General features: G+C 44.7%; 1 protein-coding gene across 1 annotated transcript in view; it reads right to left on the reverse strand.

Annotated features, from left to right (window-relative positions):
- Positions 1 to 16126, reverse strand: part of robo2 (roundabout, axon guidance receptor, homolog 2) — a gene marked incomplete at its 5' end in the record, with an annotated part of 151589 nt that overhangs the window by 18930 nt on the left and 116533 nt on the right. Inside the window, 8 exons of the mRNA XM_079272037.1 lie at positions 504 to 631; positions 4587 to 4629; positions 7378 to 7404; positions 8310 to 8498; positions 9494 to 9665; positions 9756 to 9880; positions 12798 to 13029; positions 14882 to 15003. Coding sequence (XP_079128163.1) covers positions 504 to 631; positions 4587 to 4629; positions 7378 to 7404; positions 8310 to 8498; positions 9494 to 9665; positions 9756 to 9880; positions 12798 to 13029; positions 14882 to 15003 — 1038 coding nt within the window. The remainder of the gene's footprint in view (positions 1 to 503; positions 632 to 4586; positions 4630 to 7377; positions 7405 to 8309; positions 8499 to 9493; positions 9666 to 9755; positions 9881 to 12797; positions 13030 to 14881; positions 15004 to 16126) is intronic.

The raw sequence follows: 16126 nt of genomic DNA on the forward strand, positions 1-16126 counted from the left end.
AGGGAGGGAGAGAGAGAGAGAGAGAGAGAGAGCTAGGGGAAGAGCTAGCAGACTCTCTCCATGGCGCATAGTTTGCATGCCCAGTGAAGGGGAGATGATGTAGAGCCATGGCGGAAGTGTCCGCATCTGCGCCAGTCAAGCTGTGCATGTCCTTCACGACTGGCTGCTCAAGACCATCCTTTCAAACACCCCCCCCCCCCCCCCCCCGCTCCTCTGCCCGTCTCTCCCCTCACATTCTCTCGCTCTAAGATATGGGCTATGACACCAGGCTGGACTATTTGCCACTACTCAGCCTGGTGACAGCGGAGGCCCCCCCCACTGTTAATGCTCTAGCTGTCCTCTGATGTGATGTATAAATACATATATGCAAACGCACATGCAATATGCATATATGTATATCTTGAATGCGTGTATGTACATGATGAACAACAGGGGTAGGCCATCATCTTTCACCTCCCACGGCCTGTTTCTCACAACATCTGGAACACCACAAAGGCACTCACCTCCTCGACCAAAGTTACTCATGTCATTGGGTCCCCCAGAGTTGCTGTTGACAGGCAGGCTGGTGGCTGGCCAAGAGTCCGCTAACCAGGGGTAACCTGGGTCACTGGCATTCAGCAGGCCTGGCCGGCTACACGCAAACACAGGATGAAACACTAGATTACACATAGGCTGTGAAACTGCATTAATAACAGAGCTTTCTGTACAAACAACATCACCAATTACTTATTTGGCATGGTTTATTTCTGCATTATGTAAATGGATTCTGAACTAAACAACAACAAAACGTGACAGCAATCAGTAGCGAGTCAATGTGAAGACAAAAATAATCAAACATATGTATAAATGTTAGACTCTGCACAATAATGAGTGTTTGTGTGAGATAAGCTTGCCATAAGCCACTGAAGCTAATGAAACACTGAGATAGGGGGAAATACTGTACGGATACATTTCGTCTCTCACAAAGTTGGAATTCCTTCAGGCAAACACAGCCCTTTATCTCTCTGTTTCTCCTGCTGTGTCTTTGTCACATTCCCTGAGTTATTCATGCAAAAGCACACTGTGGAGACACTAATGCATGCATTTGCTCTTTGCACACATGTGCAGGAGCGCACGCTGACACCCACATGTATGCATTTCCTTATTCATTAATATCTTGCACATTCTGCTGTGTTTTCCCATCAACCCCTTGTGGTGAAGTCCAGACAGTCTAAATCTTATTTGATGAGACGTCAAACCTCGGCCCTAGCACCACCATGATGCCCCCGAACCCACTTGTGGGATGCCTGCCTCTGGGAGAGGCCAGCTCCATTTAACAGGTGTTGTGTCCCTCCTGAGGGGGTGAGAACCATAAAAGGCAGCCATTAAGCCTTTAACCTGTCATGGCTGACTGCTGGGAGGCCATTAGGATCACTTTACTGTACAATCACGTCCGAGGCTCGTTACAATGGATAACACAGATGGAGTTAATTGAGAATTACAGATTGAGTCAAATGCCTTTGTCTATGTATTACTTCATTGATACAGCATTACCTGCTTATTTCCATTGAAATTGTATTGAACTAAATTCAAACGTAACAAAAAAAGAAGGTATAACTTCTAGTGTCAACACATGTTAAGCAGACAAAAGACCCTAAACAAAAATAGAAGTATTTTACTGTCTCTTTTTTTTATTTTACCCTGAGAATTCACACCTAGCAATGGTCAGACAAGCGCCACACATGATGAAGCGGATGCCACTGCCTTCTGAGAAACACAGCACACCCCGCTGTCTGTATGTAGCAGACTACAGATGCACAAGTGTGCTCGGAGAAGCTGCGGAGCACAGCAGTTAGCAGCCTGGCTGTCTGGTGGGGCTTTTTTTGTCTCAGCTCCAGCGGGATGACGTGTCGGCTCTGAGGGACTGAGAGCGAGTCAAGCCCTGAGGACAAGGGCAGGTAATGGGCATGCGACAGTCAGTCTCTCCCTCAGACACAAGTTCTAATGAGAGGAGCTGTTCCACAGAGGGGGAGTCCAAATGAACTGCAGCCCTGGCAAGCTAAGAGCCCTCGCTGTGGTTCCTGAATGCCAAAACAGGCCCTCGGGGGAGACAAGTCATTCAAATTGATGGCTGTGCATCAGACACATGCACTTTTATAGGGTAATACATCTCTCCCTGTCCTTCTACCTCTGTTTCTGGCCGCCATGTTCCCCCACTGCCATCATTCTCTCTCACCATACCGTCTTTCCCTAACCCTACTTACATTGAATTGCCCCATCTACACCACAAATGCACACCGTCAAAAGTAAAAGACCATGCCTTTGTCTTGTTACTTGTCTCACTTGCCCTGTGTGCTCCAGTGAACCCTTCCCCAGCTTACTAGAGAAAGACCATTTGGAGCCGACAGTGGAAATGGCTGCATTGTCCTTGTATTTATCACACAGCAGTATTCCTGCTAAGGATAATTAGAAGAGACTGATTTCTTCTGGAAAAAAGAAAAAAAAAAAAAAAAAAATATATATATATATATATATATATATACACACACACACACACACTCATATTGGTGTGTGTGTGTGTGAGAGGGTGGACACCAGGACATACATCTAATAAAAAGTCAACATTTAACTTTTAATCCCTGCCCAACCCAGGATGGATGGCGACCTTGGCAGATAAAATTTGATTTGGAGCGATTCCTCTTCCTGTTAGATATTACGGTTACTTGCGATGGCTAGGGAACCATAAATACTGCCTTAGATGCCCGACAGTGAGCTTCCCATAAATAAGTGAGAGCCGAGTGAGAGACATTAATTCCAAAGCAACTTCATAAATCAGGTGTTTATGGTCCCACTGACTAGTGAATGGAATTTGGATTAAAAGTCTAGACATTAGCGAACACTTAAAGCAATGGGAAACACAGATTACTTTTCTAGATTGACTCTCAAGGAACATGGTGTCATTAAGCATTCAGATCCTGGGATGAAAAAGGAATCTCCAAAGCAACAGTGTTAGTGAAACCTGTTCACTGCGACATTCTCCCTGCCTAAAGGAGTGAATCTGCTTTGCTGAAATATTGATCAGTGCCGGGATAGGAAGTTATTACTACCTTCTAATTAACATCTCCCTATTGGCAGGGGGATAAGAAATGGGCCCTTATCGGCTTTTGTCAATTTCAATTGAGCAGCCAAAGTCAAATCGTCCAGGTCTACCAATCTGCAGCCTATTCATCTTCCATGAATCATTTCTTCTGTGATCGATTAAGCGTAATTGTTCAGTCAGGACAATTCGGCAGGAGCCAATGAGAAACTGGAAACAGACGCGGCTTCATTTGCTATTGTCTAATTAATGCAATAAACATCTCATGTAACAAATTAACACATTCTCCTCTGATACTCTGCTTCACATTCTCACTCTCAGGACAGATGGGCAAGTTGCAACATCTGGAATTTGATGGCACTAGAGTGACTAACGGATCAGGGGCTCGTGTTAGAGCTCCAGACTGCATCCTATTCCAGCCTCGTGCAAACTGCGGCAGTCGCTTCTGACTAAAGATATGACAAATATGGAGCCCCACAAAGACAGACATTTCAAATCCCATTCGCTGGAGTGAGAATCAGAACCACTTATGTGGAAAATTGAAGGAAAATCACTTCAGCAGAAAGTAGATGAGAAAAAGCACGGCAAGTGGCGTGGCTAATTCATTGAGAGCATGCTGGCAGCTCACAGAACAATATCGGCAAAATTGTCCATTGTGGCCCCGGGTCATACGCGCACAGCAACGGAAAAAGGAAAAGCATGAATGTAAAAAAAATCTACTACCAGACTGCAGAACAGACACTTTCCCAAAAGCCCAGAGACACACAGGGTCAGATTTAGTTGGCAATCTCTCCGTGAGTGTTTGAGATCTGGAGGCTTCACCTAGTCAGGTGTGATAAGCAGTAGAGACACAGCAGCCTGGGATTCTCAAGGGAGTCTCTTGAATACCCACAAAGGCTCAGTAACCGGTGTCATTGAGATGTGGCCTATTCTCTGTAGCCCTTCTCTCTTTCACTAACGCACACTGAAATGGAGCAGGCTGTATGGGGGTGCAAGCAGGGTACCTCCGCACACCTCTCCCCTGGGTAATTATTTTTACATTATTACATGTGCTCAGATCCCAGCCGCCCACGCAAGGTGACAGGCAAATTTATCACTCCAGAGGGCTCCTGGGTTGCCAGTAGCCCAGCAGCGGAAGATAAATGACAAAATAAAAGCACTCTCTGCTTAAATTGTTTCTGTTAATTATGTTGAGGAGATTTATGAGTTCATCTATCGATGCATGAACAGAGATGTGTTAGAAATGTATATTTGCGTGCCGGTTTGCATGGCAGGCACACAAACAGGTATTGGTTTCCTATCAATCCATCAGTCATTTATCAGTGTTAAAATCAAAAGCAGCTCGCTGTAGACTCAATGCATGACCGTGGAGGAGAGTTTGTGTTAAGACGTGTAAAGCGCAGGACGGATCGAATAAAATGACAATGACGGGAAGATCGATGTTTTATTTGCTTGTGATATTGCGAATGAATACTGATTGCCGTTGTTTGGTTTCTGGCGGAACACTCACCTTCCATTGCTCATCAGACCACCATCAACTCTCTGGAATGTCACTGAAATCCGAGAAGAAAGAAAGAGGAAGAAGATGGAGGGAAAAAAAGACAAAGCCAAATATGAAGTGTTTCTGGTAGAATGCATAGCAATCAAACGGGATCTTTTTCCACAATCAAGATAAGATACATTATCGTTTCAGTGTTGTCCAGTTTGCCCTTGTGCTTTAACAGCAATGTATTCATCCTCTCTTATTTTTTAAATTTCTTTTTTTTAACACAGCTAGATAGTTGATGAATTCCTTAAGAGATCCCTCTGCGTCCAATGCCTTTCATGACAATTAAAAAAAGTGCGATGATGGGAATTGCACATTGCTTTGCTTTGCATAAGTGGAGACGTCATGTGCTCCTCAAGGACAAGATGCCTGATGAGAGGCAAAACTCATTTCATCTTTCGTATTTTGCTGCTGAGTTATTATCAGATTTGTGATTAAATCTCAGCCAAAAAATGATTAGAAAAGGCAGAGGGCTCATTAATCACGTTGAGTTTTCTATCTACGGCCGTGGAGACTGAGTTACTGATCCTTGCGCTGCCAGGGCTCCCCAGAAGCCATGCATGTGGCCTGTTCCATTACTGTGATCTATAGATAACAAGGGCCGCGCTTTGTCAACGGCTAGTAAAACTCCATGGCCCAAAGTGAGAGACGGCTGTGAAGGATCCATTTCATCTCTGTTCAACGACCATGATGACAAAGCAGCATCGAGAGTTCTAAGCATGTCAGAACTTCAAGGGATTCACAGGAAGCAGAGAAAAGCAGCACGAGTTTTTGGAAAACACCTCATCCCGATGTGGGGGAGAGAGGATGGAAAAAAAGAGAGCTGGTTTACTCAACAGAGGGAAGGAGAGCTGTTAGTAATTTCGCTCATTTGTTCCACAGATGGAGATAAAAGAGAGGAGGCTGAACATTCCTCCTCTCTTTTCATTCAGGTTGATTCCACAACAAGCCCCGGCATGGGCGAGAGAGGGGGCTTTTCTGTGGGTGACGTAGTAACACAGATGACAGGGTAGAGGAAACTACCATGATAGATTACAGTGGCTGCTAACATGACATTTTTATGTAACATCAACACAACCTGAGTTTACTTCATCCAATTTCCTCTGACATGAACAGAATTTTAGGATTTTTGGGAAGAGAAACACAATTTTAAAACTCAACACTAGTTCATTTATTGCATTTAGGTTCAAGCAAATGAACAGCGGCAAGTGAGATTAAAATACTTCCTGCTAACAAAGGTTTTACCAGATAAAACCAACATTGCAGGTCTGCCTGAATAAAATATAGCTTTGACAGCTCGAGACAGAGTCCCTTATTCCGTCATATAGCCATTTCTCTTTGTTCCACCAGCAGCAAACTTGCAGTCGAGCATTCTCTGTCGTTTGAGAGAGGACTGACATGAGAAGGAGGGGCGAGGGGAGGCTGTGCAGCGGGAAGGCCTCTGAAGTCCCTATCTGTGCTCAGGCACATTTCTGGGCTGCTGTGGAAGACTTTTATGTTAGCCAGAGTGACACGGTGGCAGAGCTGTGCGCCTCGCCGCCGTCTTCCAGATAAGCACTTTCTCCAATATGAATACAGATTAATCCCCTTTAATAAGCATTAAGGGGGGGGGGGGGTGGACATAATCAGTGTATAAAAATTCCATCAAATCTCCTTCCTGTTGGACGTGTGCCTCAACAGTGTCGTGATTTACCTCATGTTCTGACAGCTTTAGGAGACTGAGACAGGACACTCTCGATACATCAACTAATTGTCAATACAGAGAAGCGCACACTTCAGTGGGCACTTTGGCTCGTGTTCTAAATATCACCTCACTCTAAACTCCATAATCTCTGCAATATTTGACCTTGTTTTCTGCTCGCCACTCTGAACTCTTTTAGCGAAATAGCCTGCTTCCACTGTGGCTTTTCTGAGGTGTGCCTCCAATTTCAAAAAAGACAACTTTCACGAACATATTAATGTGTTCCATAATCTGTTTTTACAGCTGCTGTGGAAAGACCATAGTAAAATGGGTTTTCAGCTGTAGGCTCCACATGGACTGCATAGCTACAGATTTACTTTACAAAATAGATCACTTTCATCTGCTCAGTGTGTCTGATAGGCCACAGACAGACAGTCAGATGCATGACTGCGGTGCCACTCAGGCTTAATTCAGCAGGAGACAGACAATGACAATATGTTGCCATCAAAATGGCTATATTTTAGGAATAAACTAAATGTAGCCTAGGCAGCCAAATATGTGTAGCCACAGTAGAGGGGGAAAATCATCACACGTAAAGAACACAAAAACTATACAGAGGGAAAAGGGGAAAACAATCAAATACACCAGCCAGCTTCCTAAATGACACCTATGGAGAACAGATGTATAAATTACATGATCAGAGTCTTAAAATGAAAACAAAGACGAATAAGATCATTAGAGGAGGAGGAAAATGGGCACCCTGCACCACACGGAAAAAAAGATACGCAAGACAGGATGAAATGTCATTCAAAAACAGCAACAGACGTACACACAATTACAGCACAATAGGTAAATAAGGCTGTAGGTTTGGCACGAACAAAGGCTCAAGTTTGCAGGGCTGGGATCATGGCCTATAGCAAATCCAGATTTCTTTGACAAGCAAATTTGCTTCTCTGTTTGGTTTGGACGTTTGGATTTGCTTTGGCCATGACGATCCAAGCACAAATACTATAAGCGGGCAGGAGATGAATCTGCGTTCAGGTGGGGTGAGGAGACGGGACAAATGAACAGTACCTGCAGGGGTGAAGGTGAAGGACTGAACTGTAAAACAAGAAGACAGAGAAGTTGTGTGTTAACAGCCTGCAGAGATAAGCGGTGCTTTAGGGGTATCTGCACACCGAGGACAGGGTCAGGCCAGCAGGTGCTGAAGGTCAGAGAATGTAAGACCGCATCGCCGCCCAGCGTGCAGAGCGACAGCCAGGAAAGCAGCCGGCTCACAAGCCACAGCGGTGTAGGGTTGGTGGCACAAACCAAAGAGAACAAACAAACACGTAAATGAAACGAAACAAAAATGAAGAGCAAATTAACCAGACCAGCGTGTAGTAGCTGCCAACGTACATATTCTTTTTGACTTGCTGTAAATAATAAAAAAAACAAAAAAGAATATGTTTCTTTTGAATCTCTGCTAAGACAAGAACTAATGTTTGAATATAGTGTTGCACTGACTGCAACACTAATGTGTCAGTTCATTCCCATTTTCTGCTCTCTAATTAAATATTGTACCCTTGGCAGTGGACTTGGCGGTTGCCAGTATTGGCTGGGGGTCACTCAGGAAGATGTCGGGGTCAGTGTGTGGGAGGAGAGCTGGACGAACTCCAACTTCAGTGACCAGCGGACAGTCCGGTCTGCCCACTCAGCTCGACCACCCTGGGCTATTAACCAACACCGTGGGTGGATTTGTCAAAACTGTAGCCCTCTGGAAATGATTCACGCTGACATCTGTCTCCCTCTTGAGCTTTAACACCCGAGCAATGTCAACCTCATTGCTAGCAACTTCTACAATGTTTGAATCAAAACTGTACTGATTAAGACTGAAAGATGGTAGCGTATGAAATATTCCTGCTTTGACAGAGAAGCAGATGAACTCTACATTGTTTGCTAAGGCACAAGAGCAGAATGTCTGTGTGAATGCACATAGGTGACCATGAGACTATGATCAGTCTAACCTGCGTAGTTGCTCAGGCCCTTTCTCTTCTTCCTCCGCCAGTACAGCCAGATGCTGAAGCCCATGAGGATGACCCAGCAGGCCCCTCCAATACCGGCGATAAAGGCAGGCTGTTTCACCACATCAGTGATCTGCTCTGTGATGCTGTTGTTCCGGTTTCCATGTATAATCACGTCCCGGAATTCCTTACCTGAGGTCACGGGGATATAAACAGGCAACATTAGTGTGATGCTGGGTGGGTAGCTACTGGAGAGAAACAGGAAATAACAAAAGCTGTTGTGCATGTTTTTGCCGCTGCAAGGTGAGTCCAAAAGAACCAGACCTCCCCTGTTAGACTGGCGTGCTTGAAAATGTTCACTTTTTTTACTGAGCAGATATGACATCTACAGATACATCAAGACAGGGTTAGGGCTGGATTAAGCTCAAAGGAAGTAGGTTTGATGAATTTCCGCAGAGATATGACCAAGGGAGCAGGACACGGATATAAAGGATGTGCAGTGAAATTAAATTTACAGACTGAAAATGACAAAGCCTAAAATCTTATAGCAAACCCCCAGGTGACCAGGTTGTTTGCTAAGCTCGGCCCCTAATTCGCTCCTTTGCCGGTAAAACACACCATGTGAAATGAGAGGAGAGGATCCTGGTCTATTGATCTCCAATCGCAGCTCACCCTGACCAGAGTGCATGCCACTATTTCTTAGAGCGTGGTAAGAGACTCGGAGCACAAACAAATGTTTCCACACATTGACAGGAACAAATACACACTCATGCAAAGCTGCACACACGCTCTTCATCTTTTATATTCCCGTGTAACGACAAGACGGCACATACCCATCCACAGACACACAAACACACAAGACATTATATCTGCAAGCTTGGGGCTCTGCTCTCGGAGATGGATTATGTGAGTGACACTGGGGAAATAAGAACATGCTACAGGCCAAGCCATCAGTTATGGGTCAAATCAGGCACAATCTGCCTCAGCTCCACATAAATCACTCGTGGTCAGGTCACATATAAAAACAGTAGTATTTTAACAATATTATCCATTTGGGCGTTCCTCGTATTTAACGTAAACATTCACACTATTTGTACTAAAATACAATCTTCTTTGTGAACACTGACGTTAACATAGGGAAAAACTTAGATTTGATGTCGTGAATGCTTTTTGTCAATCCACCTTACCGATGATAATGGACTGAGGTTCACTCTTGACTCCAACCCCTGCACTTGTGCTGGCAGCCACCTCCACCCGGTACACCACTCCCACCTGCAGCCCGCCCACCACCACTGAGCGTATGGCTGCATCCACTGTCTTATTCACATGGAAACGTGTCTCATTCCCTAGACACCAGATCTAAAAGGGGAAAAAAATAAGAGTGGCACTTGATTCCATTTGGCTTTCGATGAGTTCAATGCAAATCCACATTGACTCGCTGAGACAAACCTTGTATTCTTGGATGATGCCGTTCTGGTGGTCTGGTGCAGGGGGATCCCAGGAGATGCTAATGGAGGTGCTGTTCTGGTTTCCCACAGTCAGGACTGTTACCTGCTGAGGAGGGGCACTGGGAGCTGAAAGAGGAGGCACAAAATAACCAATTAACCATCAAATGCACTATTCTGCAGCTCAGCAGAAGAGTATGTAGTCCCTTAAACCAGAATACTGGGATGCACAGCAGTGTTGTACATCTGCATGTGTTTGAACAGGAGCTCATAAATATGTAGGCAAAAGTGCACATACACAAATCCACACACACACACACGCACACACACACACGCACACACACACACACATACTTTTCCGAGGAATGTTATTCTTCGGGGATGGCACAGGTGGCTGAAGGCTGTCAAGATGTCTCATTAGAGGGGGATTTACATGAAGACCACGGCAGGTCTGACATGGCTATAGTCTTTCTTTAGGGTTTCACTATGATTTAATATCCCATCCTCTGCTCCAGCCTGGTGGATTTTTGCAGACAATACTCGTATTGATTTGTGGAACGACAGTCTGGCACAGTCAGGCAAGTGCTCTCTCAGTCAAGCTAAGACTCCGGCACCGAGCGACCCAGGGTGGCATGCGGGTCAACGAGCTTATAGGATGAAGCGCAGACGAGAAGGAAATATGCCAAAAAACAAAACACATTTTAGGGGAAGGAAACAAGGTTTCAGTCAACACATTGACTGATTCCATCGATCAGCCAGATGAAACCAAAGCCAGTAGGTGAGGATCAGTGGGAAGCTTCAGAGCGAGGCACATCTAAATGAATCGGCTCCAGAAAGTGGATAGAAACAAGACAAGTCCAAGCTTTCCTGAGCCTCACTCTCTTGTTGTTCTTGTGGCAACAATTTTCTGACCCCACAAGGGGTAACAGAGGAAAAATAAATAACAGTTGGCCCAACTGGAAATAACGTTTTAAAAATAATGTTTTCTCATTTCCGCAGTGGCTGGCAGGAGAGCGGCACCACCGCAGAATACTGACAGGTCAATTACTCCTGGGCTGCCTCTCCCTCACCTCGCCTCCATCCAAAATGGCACGTGTCACCCTGTAAATCTGTGCTCATCCCTCAGCGCGATTGGTCACACCGGCCCCCAGAGAGCCAGAAGGCCCTGGCATGGTGGAAGATGAATGGGTCCAATGATCAACCCAACACCTTGGCCCGATTAGAAGCAATCTACCAAGGGAGCATCTGATCAACCATCACGCTTAGGGCTCTCCAACGCTGCATCACATCCAGGTGACAAAGTGCTGGATATGGTGCGTGGCAGCAATCAGAGGCAATGTCGTTCAAAGTTAATGCTATGAATGATTTAACAGCTTATTATCATGCATATTTGTGCTAAACAATATACATTTTTCAATAGAGGCCCCCGGAGGCTGTCCTAATAGAGCCATTAGCGGAGTGATGTATTGCATGCAGGAATGTGACCCCCCCCCGTCTCTCTCGCGCACACACAGTGCCGTGCTGCATGATGATGGAAAACAAACACATCATATCTTGCTAATGTTCGGCAGTGGGTGGTGTGAGGAGACCTGTGGCCCTTCCCCAGAGGTATCCATCAACATGGATGAAGATCTGTCCACTACAAATGGACATTTACACAAAATTACTGATTTTCTTCCCCCCCTAAATAAGCATACATTTGCATAAAATATATGCATCCTTCGTGACTTCTTAGACAATCATTCAGTGGGAATCAGATAGAAACTAGAGTTAATTTATCAGCTATGGCATGACTGTCCAGATGGAGAGTGAGAGAATGTGTGAAAGGGGAGGAGGGATACTACAAAGATGGACACAGCATCAGAGAGCTGAGCATAATGTAACCCTGCATCTATCTGGACCGGCTCAGGGGATTCTCTAATTGTGTTTGCGAATGGTCAACCTAGGTTTTAATCACCCTCTGATCAAAAACTTCTCTATCCATCTAGCGGCCCCTTCTTAGTAGTCCCAGGGTCTCTGAGGAGCCTGGAGCTGTGTGTTTGACGGCGTATCAGCTATGACCAGGCAGAGCAGCGGGCTTGTAACAGAAATAGAAAGCGGTCGAGCTCTCTGAGGGACTGGGATGCAGATAGAGCAGAAGCGGGGAGCGTTATCAGCATTGGTAATAGCTGGGACATGCAGGCTCCGGAGGCCGTCGGGAGAGGTGGTGTGCTGGCATGTATGCGTTTTGTGCGTGTGTGTGTGTTGGTGTTGGGGACAGCTGTAATGTGATGGCAGTTCCACTACAGCAGTGCGTGCACTGGCTGGCTACAGGAGATATGGTCCCTCTGAGAAAGGGAAAATAAATGGGCCTGTCACACGGACAGGATGTGAACTGTCTCCCCTACATGCAGGCCTAAATATGCCGTGGCACGATGGGCTTTGTCTCCAGTATATGGAGTATATTTGTCTCTTTGTGCTTGTGTGACCGCATGTACCGAGTGTCTTTCCTTCAGATCACATCAACATTTTATTTCAGTTATTCGACTCGAAAGTTGAAGCAGTGCTTTTGGCCGCATTTCTGTGTAGGCATAGGGCAAAATAGTCAATTCTTTCAAACACAGACCTTTGTGTGTGTTTGTTTGTGTGTGATATTGTGCCACACTGCTCTGTGGCCTTGTCAGAGCCTGTATGAATCAAGCTTTGGGCGACAGATCATCTTCGCAGGAGGAAGTGTGTGCTGCGTCCAATCACAGCTCAGGCCTGTGGCTGCTGGGTGATGGATTAAAAGAAGTTTGGCACTAACACCACCAATCATAAAAAAAAGCACAGCAGGGAGGTCAGTCAGACAGGCACAAACATGCAGGCACGCACACATGCATTCGCACATATACCCTCGACTCTGTGTGTGTGATATTATGACAAAAACCAACATGAAAGCAGCCTACGGGGTCATGTGTCACCCGTCAACCCACATTGGTGGGGGACTCACAACTACTTGAATCCCGATGTTGTTTTGCTCCTGACATAATCTACTCAATACTCGGCATGTTCTTCTTCTTCATACCTTCCTCGGTCGTCCGTGCTGTTCTGGATTCACTGTCCATGCCTTGAAACTCGTTGAAATAAGGACGGACCTTGATCTCATACACAATGCCCTTTTTGAGAGCGGAGAGGATGACGCTGCGCTCAGAAGGGACCTTCACATCCTGGGTCTGCCAGGGTCCCGGTGAAGGCAGTCCGGATGTCTGCCTGTACAGAACTCTGTAACCCTGGATGAACTGGGACTGACGATCCACCTGAGAAAGGGAATGAAGACAAGATTACTGTTGTGTTTCAGTGCAGAAATAACTGCACAGAGGAGATTGGTAGATGCTTACTTGGGCCAGCCACGAGATAACATAAAAGGATGTTTTTTGGCAACGTATTCCTTCCTCACAAGATTGCATTCATGACCCTTTAGAGGCTGCTGCTGGTTTAATGGGCGATTTATCACAAGTTATGACACACTTAGCTCAATTAACACCCTGACATTACCTCATACACACAGCGACCAGCCCAAAGTGTTCCCCCCTCGATTAAAAAGACTTTCCGTAATGCCACCTTAAAGGACATATGCATGTCTCCTGTCTATTATAAATTCTAACTAGTGACACCGGAAAGCAGGCCCCCCCCCACATCTAAGATGGGCTGTGGGTATGAGAATGTCATGCAGCAACTCATACAGACACCCTGGGGACATGAGGAGAATACACAGCAGAGGCGATAACAGCGGATCTGTCCCATAGAAAAGACGGAGAGGCTGGAAGTCTGATAGCCCCCTGCAACCCACAGAGGACCCCTCCCTTAGAACTTGGACCCATTTAGCTCGACGGAAAATGCAGAATTTATGCAGAGGAGGAGCAGACGCATAACTCACTGTAATGGCTTGTTAACAGTAGAAGAAGTGAGCAGGGCTTTGAAGTGGGGTATTAAGCAGCTGTTTTTTCGCAAGTGTAGCCAGAGTAAATCAGGAAAATGGATCCCCTGCTTGGTGTGTGACTTTTATTAATGGGATGATTTGGGAATATAAAAGCTCTCTGAGAGTGGCCCCTCTGTTTACTGAAAGGGCCCCTGATTGATTGGGTAGCCATGTTTCGTGTTGATTGTACATTACAATCATAAAGCACTGCTTTAGAATTACATTAGCTACCAAGTCTTGGGGTGAAAGTTATTACAGGGGTCAATAAACATGTCACCAGGAAAACTGCTAATGTGGTCCATTTGAAAATGGAAACAGGCCACTAAGTGACAGCTGTATACTGTAAACACCAGCACCCGACTGATTCATAGCACCACGATCACAATACACATTCACATAGCTTTATTGTATCACCACCTCAGCTTTATATATGATATGAAGCCTTATTGGCATGCAAGTAAATGAAAACAAAAGTCTGTAGCTGTTTCTACATTTTTCACATTTAATAAAATGGCCTCATTTTGGGACGTAATGTGATTCTTGTTGTGAGGCAAAAAACACCACGATACGCACACACGCATGGTGGAAGAGCAGGTGTGTGTTTGTAATGCTTGTATGTATGAGTGTTAAAGAAGATTAATACATCATCTCTTGACAGTAAGAAAACAGGAAAATGCAATTCCACCACAAACATTCATTTCAATCTAATTACATCTGTGCAAAGTCTTTGTCTTAAGAGGGAAGCACATGAAGATATACGGAAGATTGATGAACAACCAGATGTCGCTGACATCTCTTTTGATGGTTAAAGAGAAACATTTTTCAGCTATTTGATGTTCTGTTACTTTTAAGTCAGCAATTACAGTATTTCAAAGCTGCAGTCTCAAGGAACATCCGGACAAAAGTTCCCTGACATAAAACAAATGGTAGCCTCGAGGTGCAGCGTTTTGGCTTCAAAGAGAGATCTTAGAATACAAACTATCCTGACTTAAAGACTCAATTTTACAAACTCAAATTTGCAAAAAGAATGCAAGAAGATGAGAAAACCAAATACAAAATGGACAATTATATATATCGAAGTTATTCTGGTGTAAAGCCTCGAGCTGGACACATGAAATAATGTACCAACTGAAAGTAGCCTTCGTTCAACATATTTGTATTCTGTGTGCAAAGAGACAAGCTGCACTTACCGTCCATGTGACCTGAATTGTTGTGGGACTCAGGACAACTGGGTTGTGCAACCGAACTATGACCTCACCAAGCTCCTTCTGCACGTGCCTGTGGTCGACACCCTGGGCTGGAGGACTTATATCTATGAGAGAGCAAGAAGAAGAAAAAAAGTGAGAAAAAGAAAGACAGAGAGAGATGGCTCAAAATAAAATGTCTCCCCACTCCCCTCCACTTGATTTTCACAAGAGTTTCACACAATAAACATCTCTTCATCACGATCAGAAGTGAAATGGTGGAAGAGTGAGCGAATAGACCAATCAGCTTCAACAAAGAAGCGTACAATGTGTGATCACGGCTCCATTTGAACAGGAGCAACTTCATCGGCATTAAAATGACCTTATTCCATGTTGTATTAAGGCTCCCGTCTGGTTTGGAGAAAAGAAAGGAGACTTATTTCGATGTGTGACTTGTCTGCACTTACAGGGGCCTGCCTGAACAACCACATGAACAAATGAAATGTGAATGCGTGACCCGAGACATATTGGATGGGAGATGGACATGATGACGCTATTTTCCAGCTCATTTACCATTTTGTACATTTACATATTTCAAGTTACAAGCAGTCAAAAAAAAACCCTCCAGTGTATGAGAAACTGTGCGTGGTTGAAGCGAGCCCCAGTTATTTACTGGAGGAGGCAAAAAAAAAAGAGAGAGGAAATTATATATTGAAAAAAGCTTAATTTGGACAACCCAACATAGTCATGAATCACAGGCCACATTAATAGACCAAGCCAAGCCAAATACAGTTAAAAAAAAGTTTTAAATAAATTTGTCATCAATTCATGTCATTGTCAATAAATGGGTCTCTATATCATCTCAAGACCTTCACTTCAGCATGAGAGAGATATGCTGCAATTCAAATGGTCTCTTTTCAAACACACTCTTGGCTTGCATTTGAAAGAGCTCGGCCAAAGGTTGCTTTTTTTTTTTGCCTGGGACTTATCATATCAGTGTAATCCGGAGACTGTGGTCTGTCCAGTGCTGTAATCAAATCTTCTTTGGGTTTGGAGACAGTAATTTTCTCCTGCTATGATCATTAACATAGCAAGGATAGCACTAACTCAGTTAGGTCTTCCAAAACTAGACATGCTCATTTCACATAATTGCTAAAATGTAGCCTTAATGAGGTGGGCTGAGATGGAGGATTTGACCTCTGGAAAGTTCCGTAGTGTTTCAGTGTAGCTATTCACTGCAGATTGCCGAGA

This window comes from Melanostigma gelatinosum (assembly GCF_949748355.1).
Source record: "Melanostigma gelatinosum genome assembly, chromosome: 7".
NCBI classification, from domain to species: Eukaryota; Metazoa; Chordata; class Actinopteri; order Perciformes; family Zoarcidae; genus Melanostigma; species Melanostigma gelatinosum.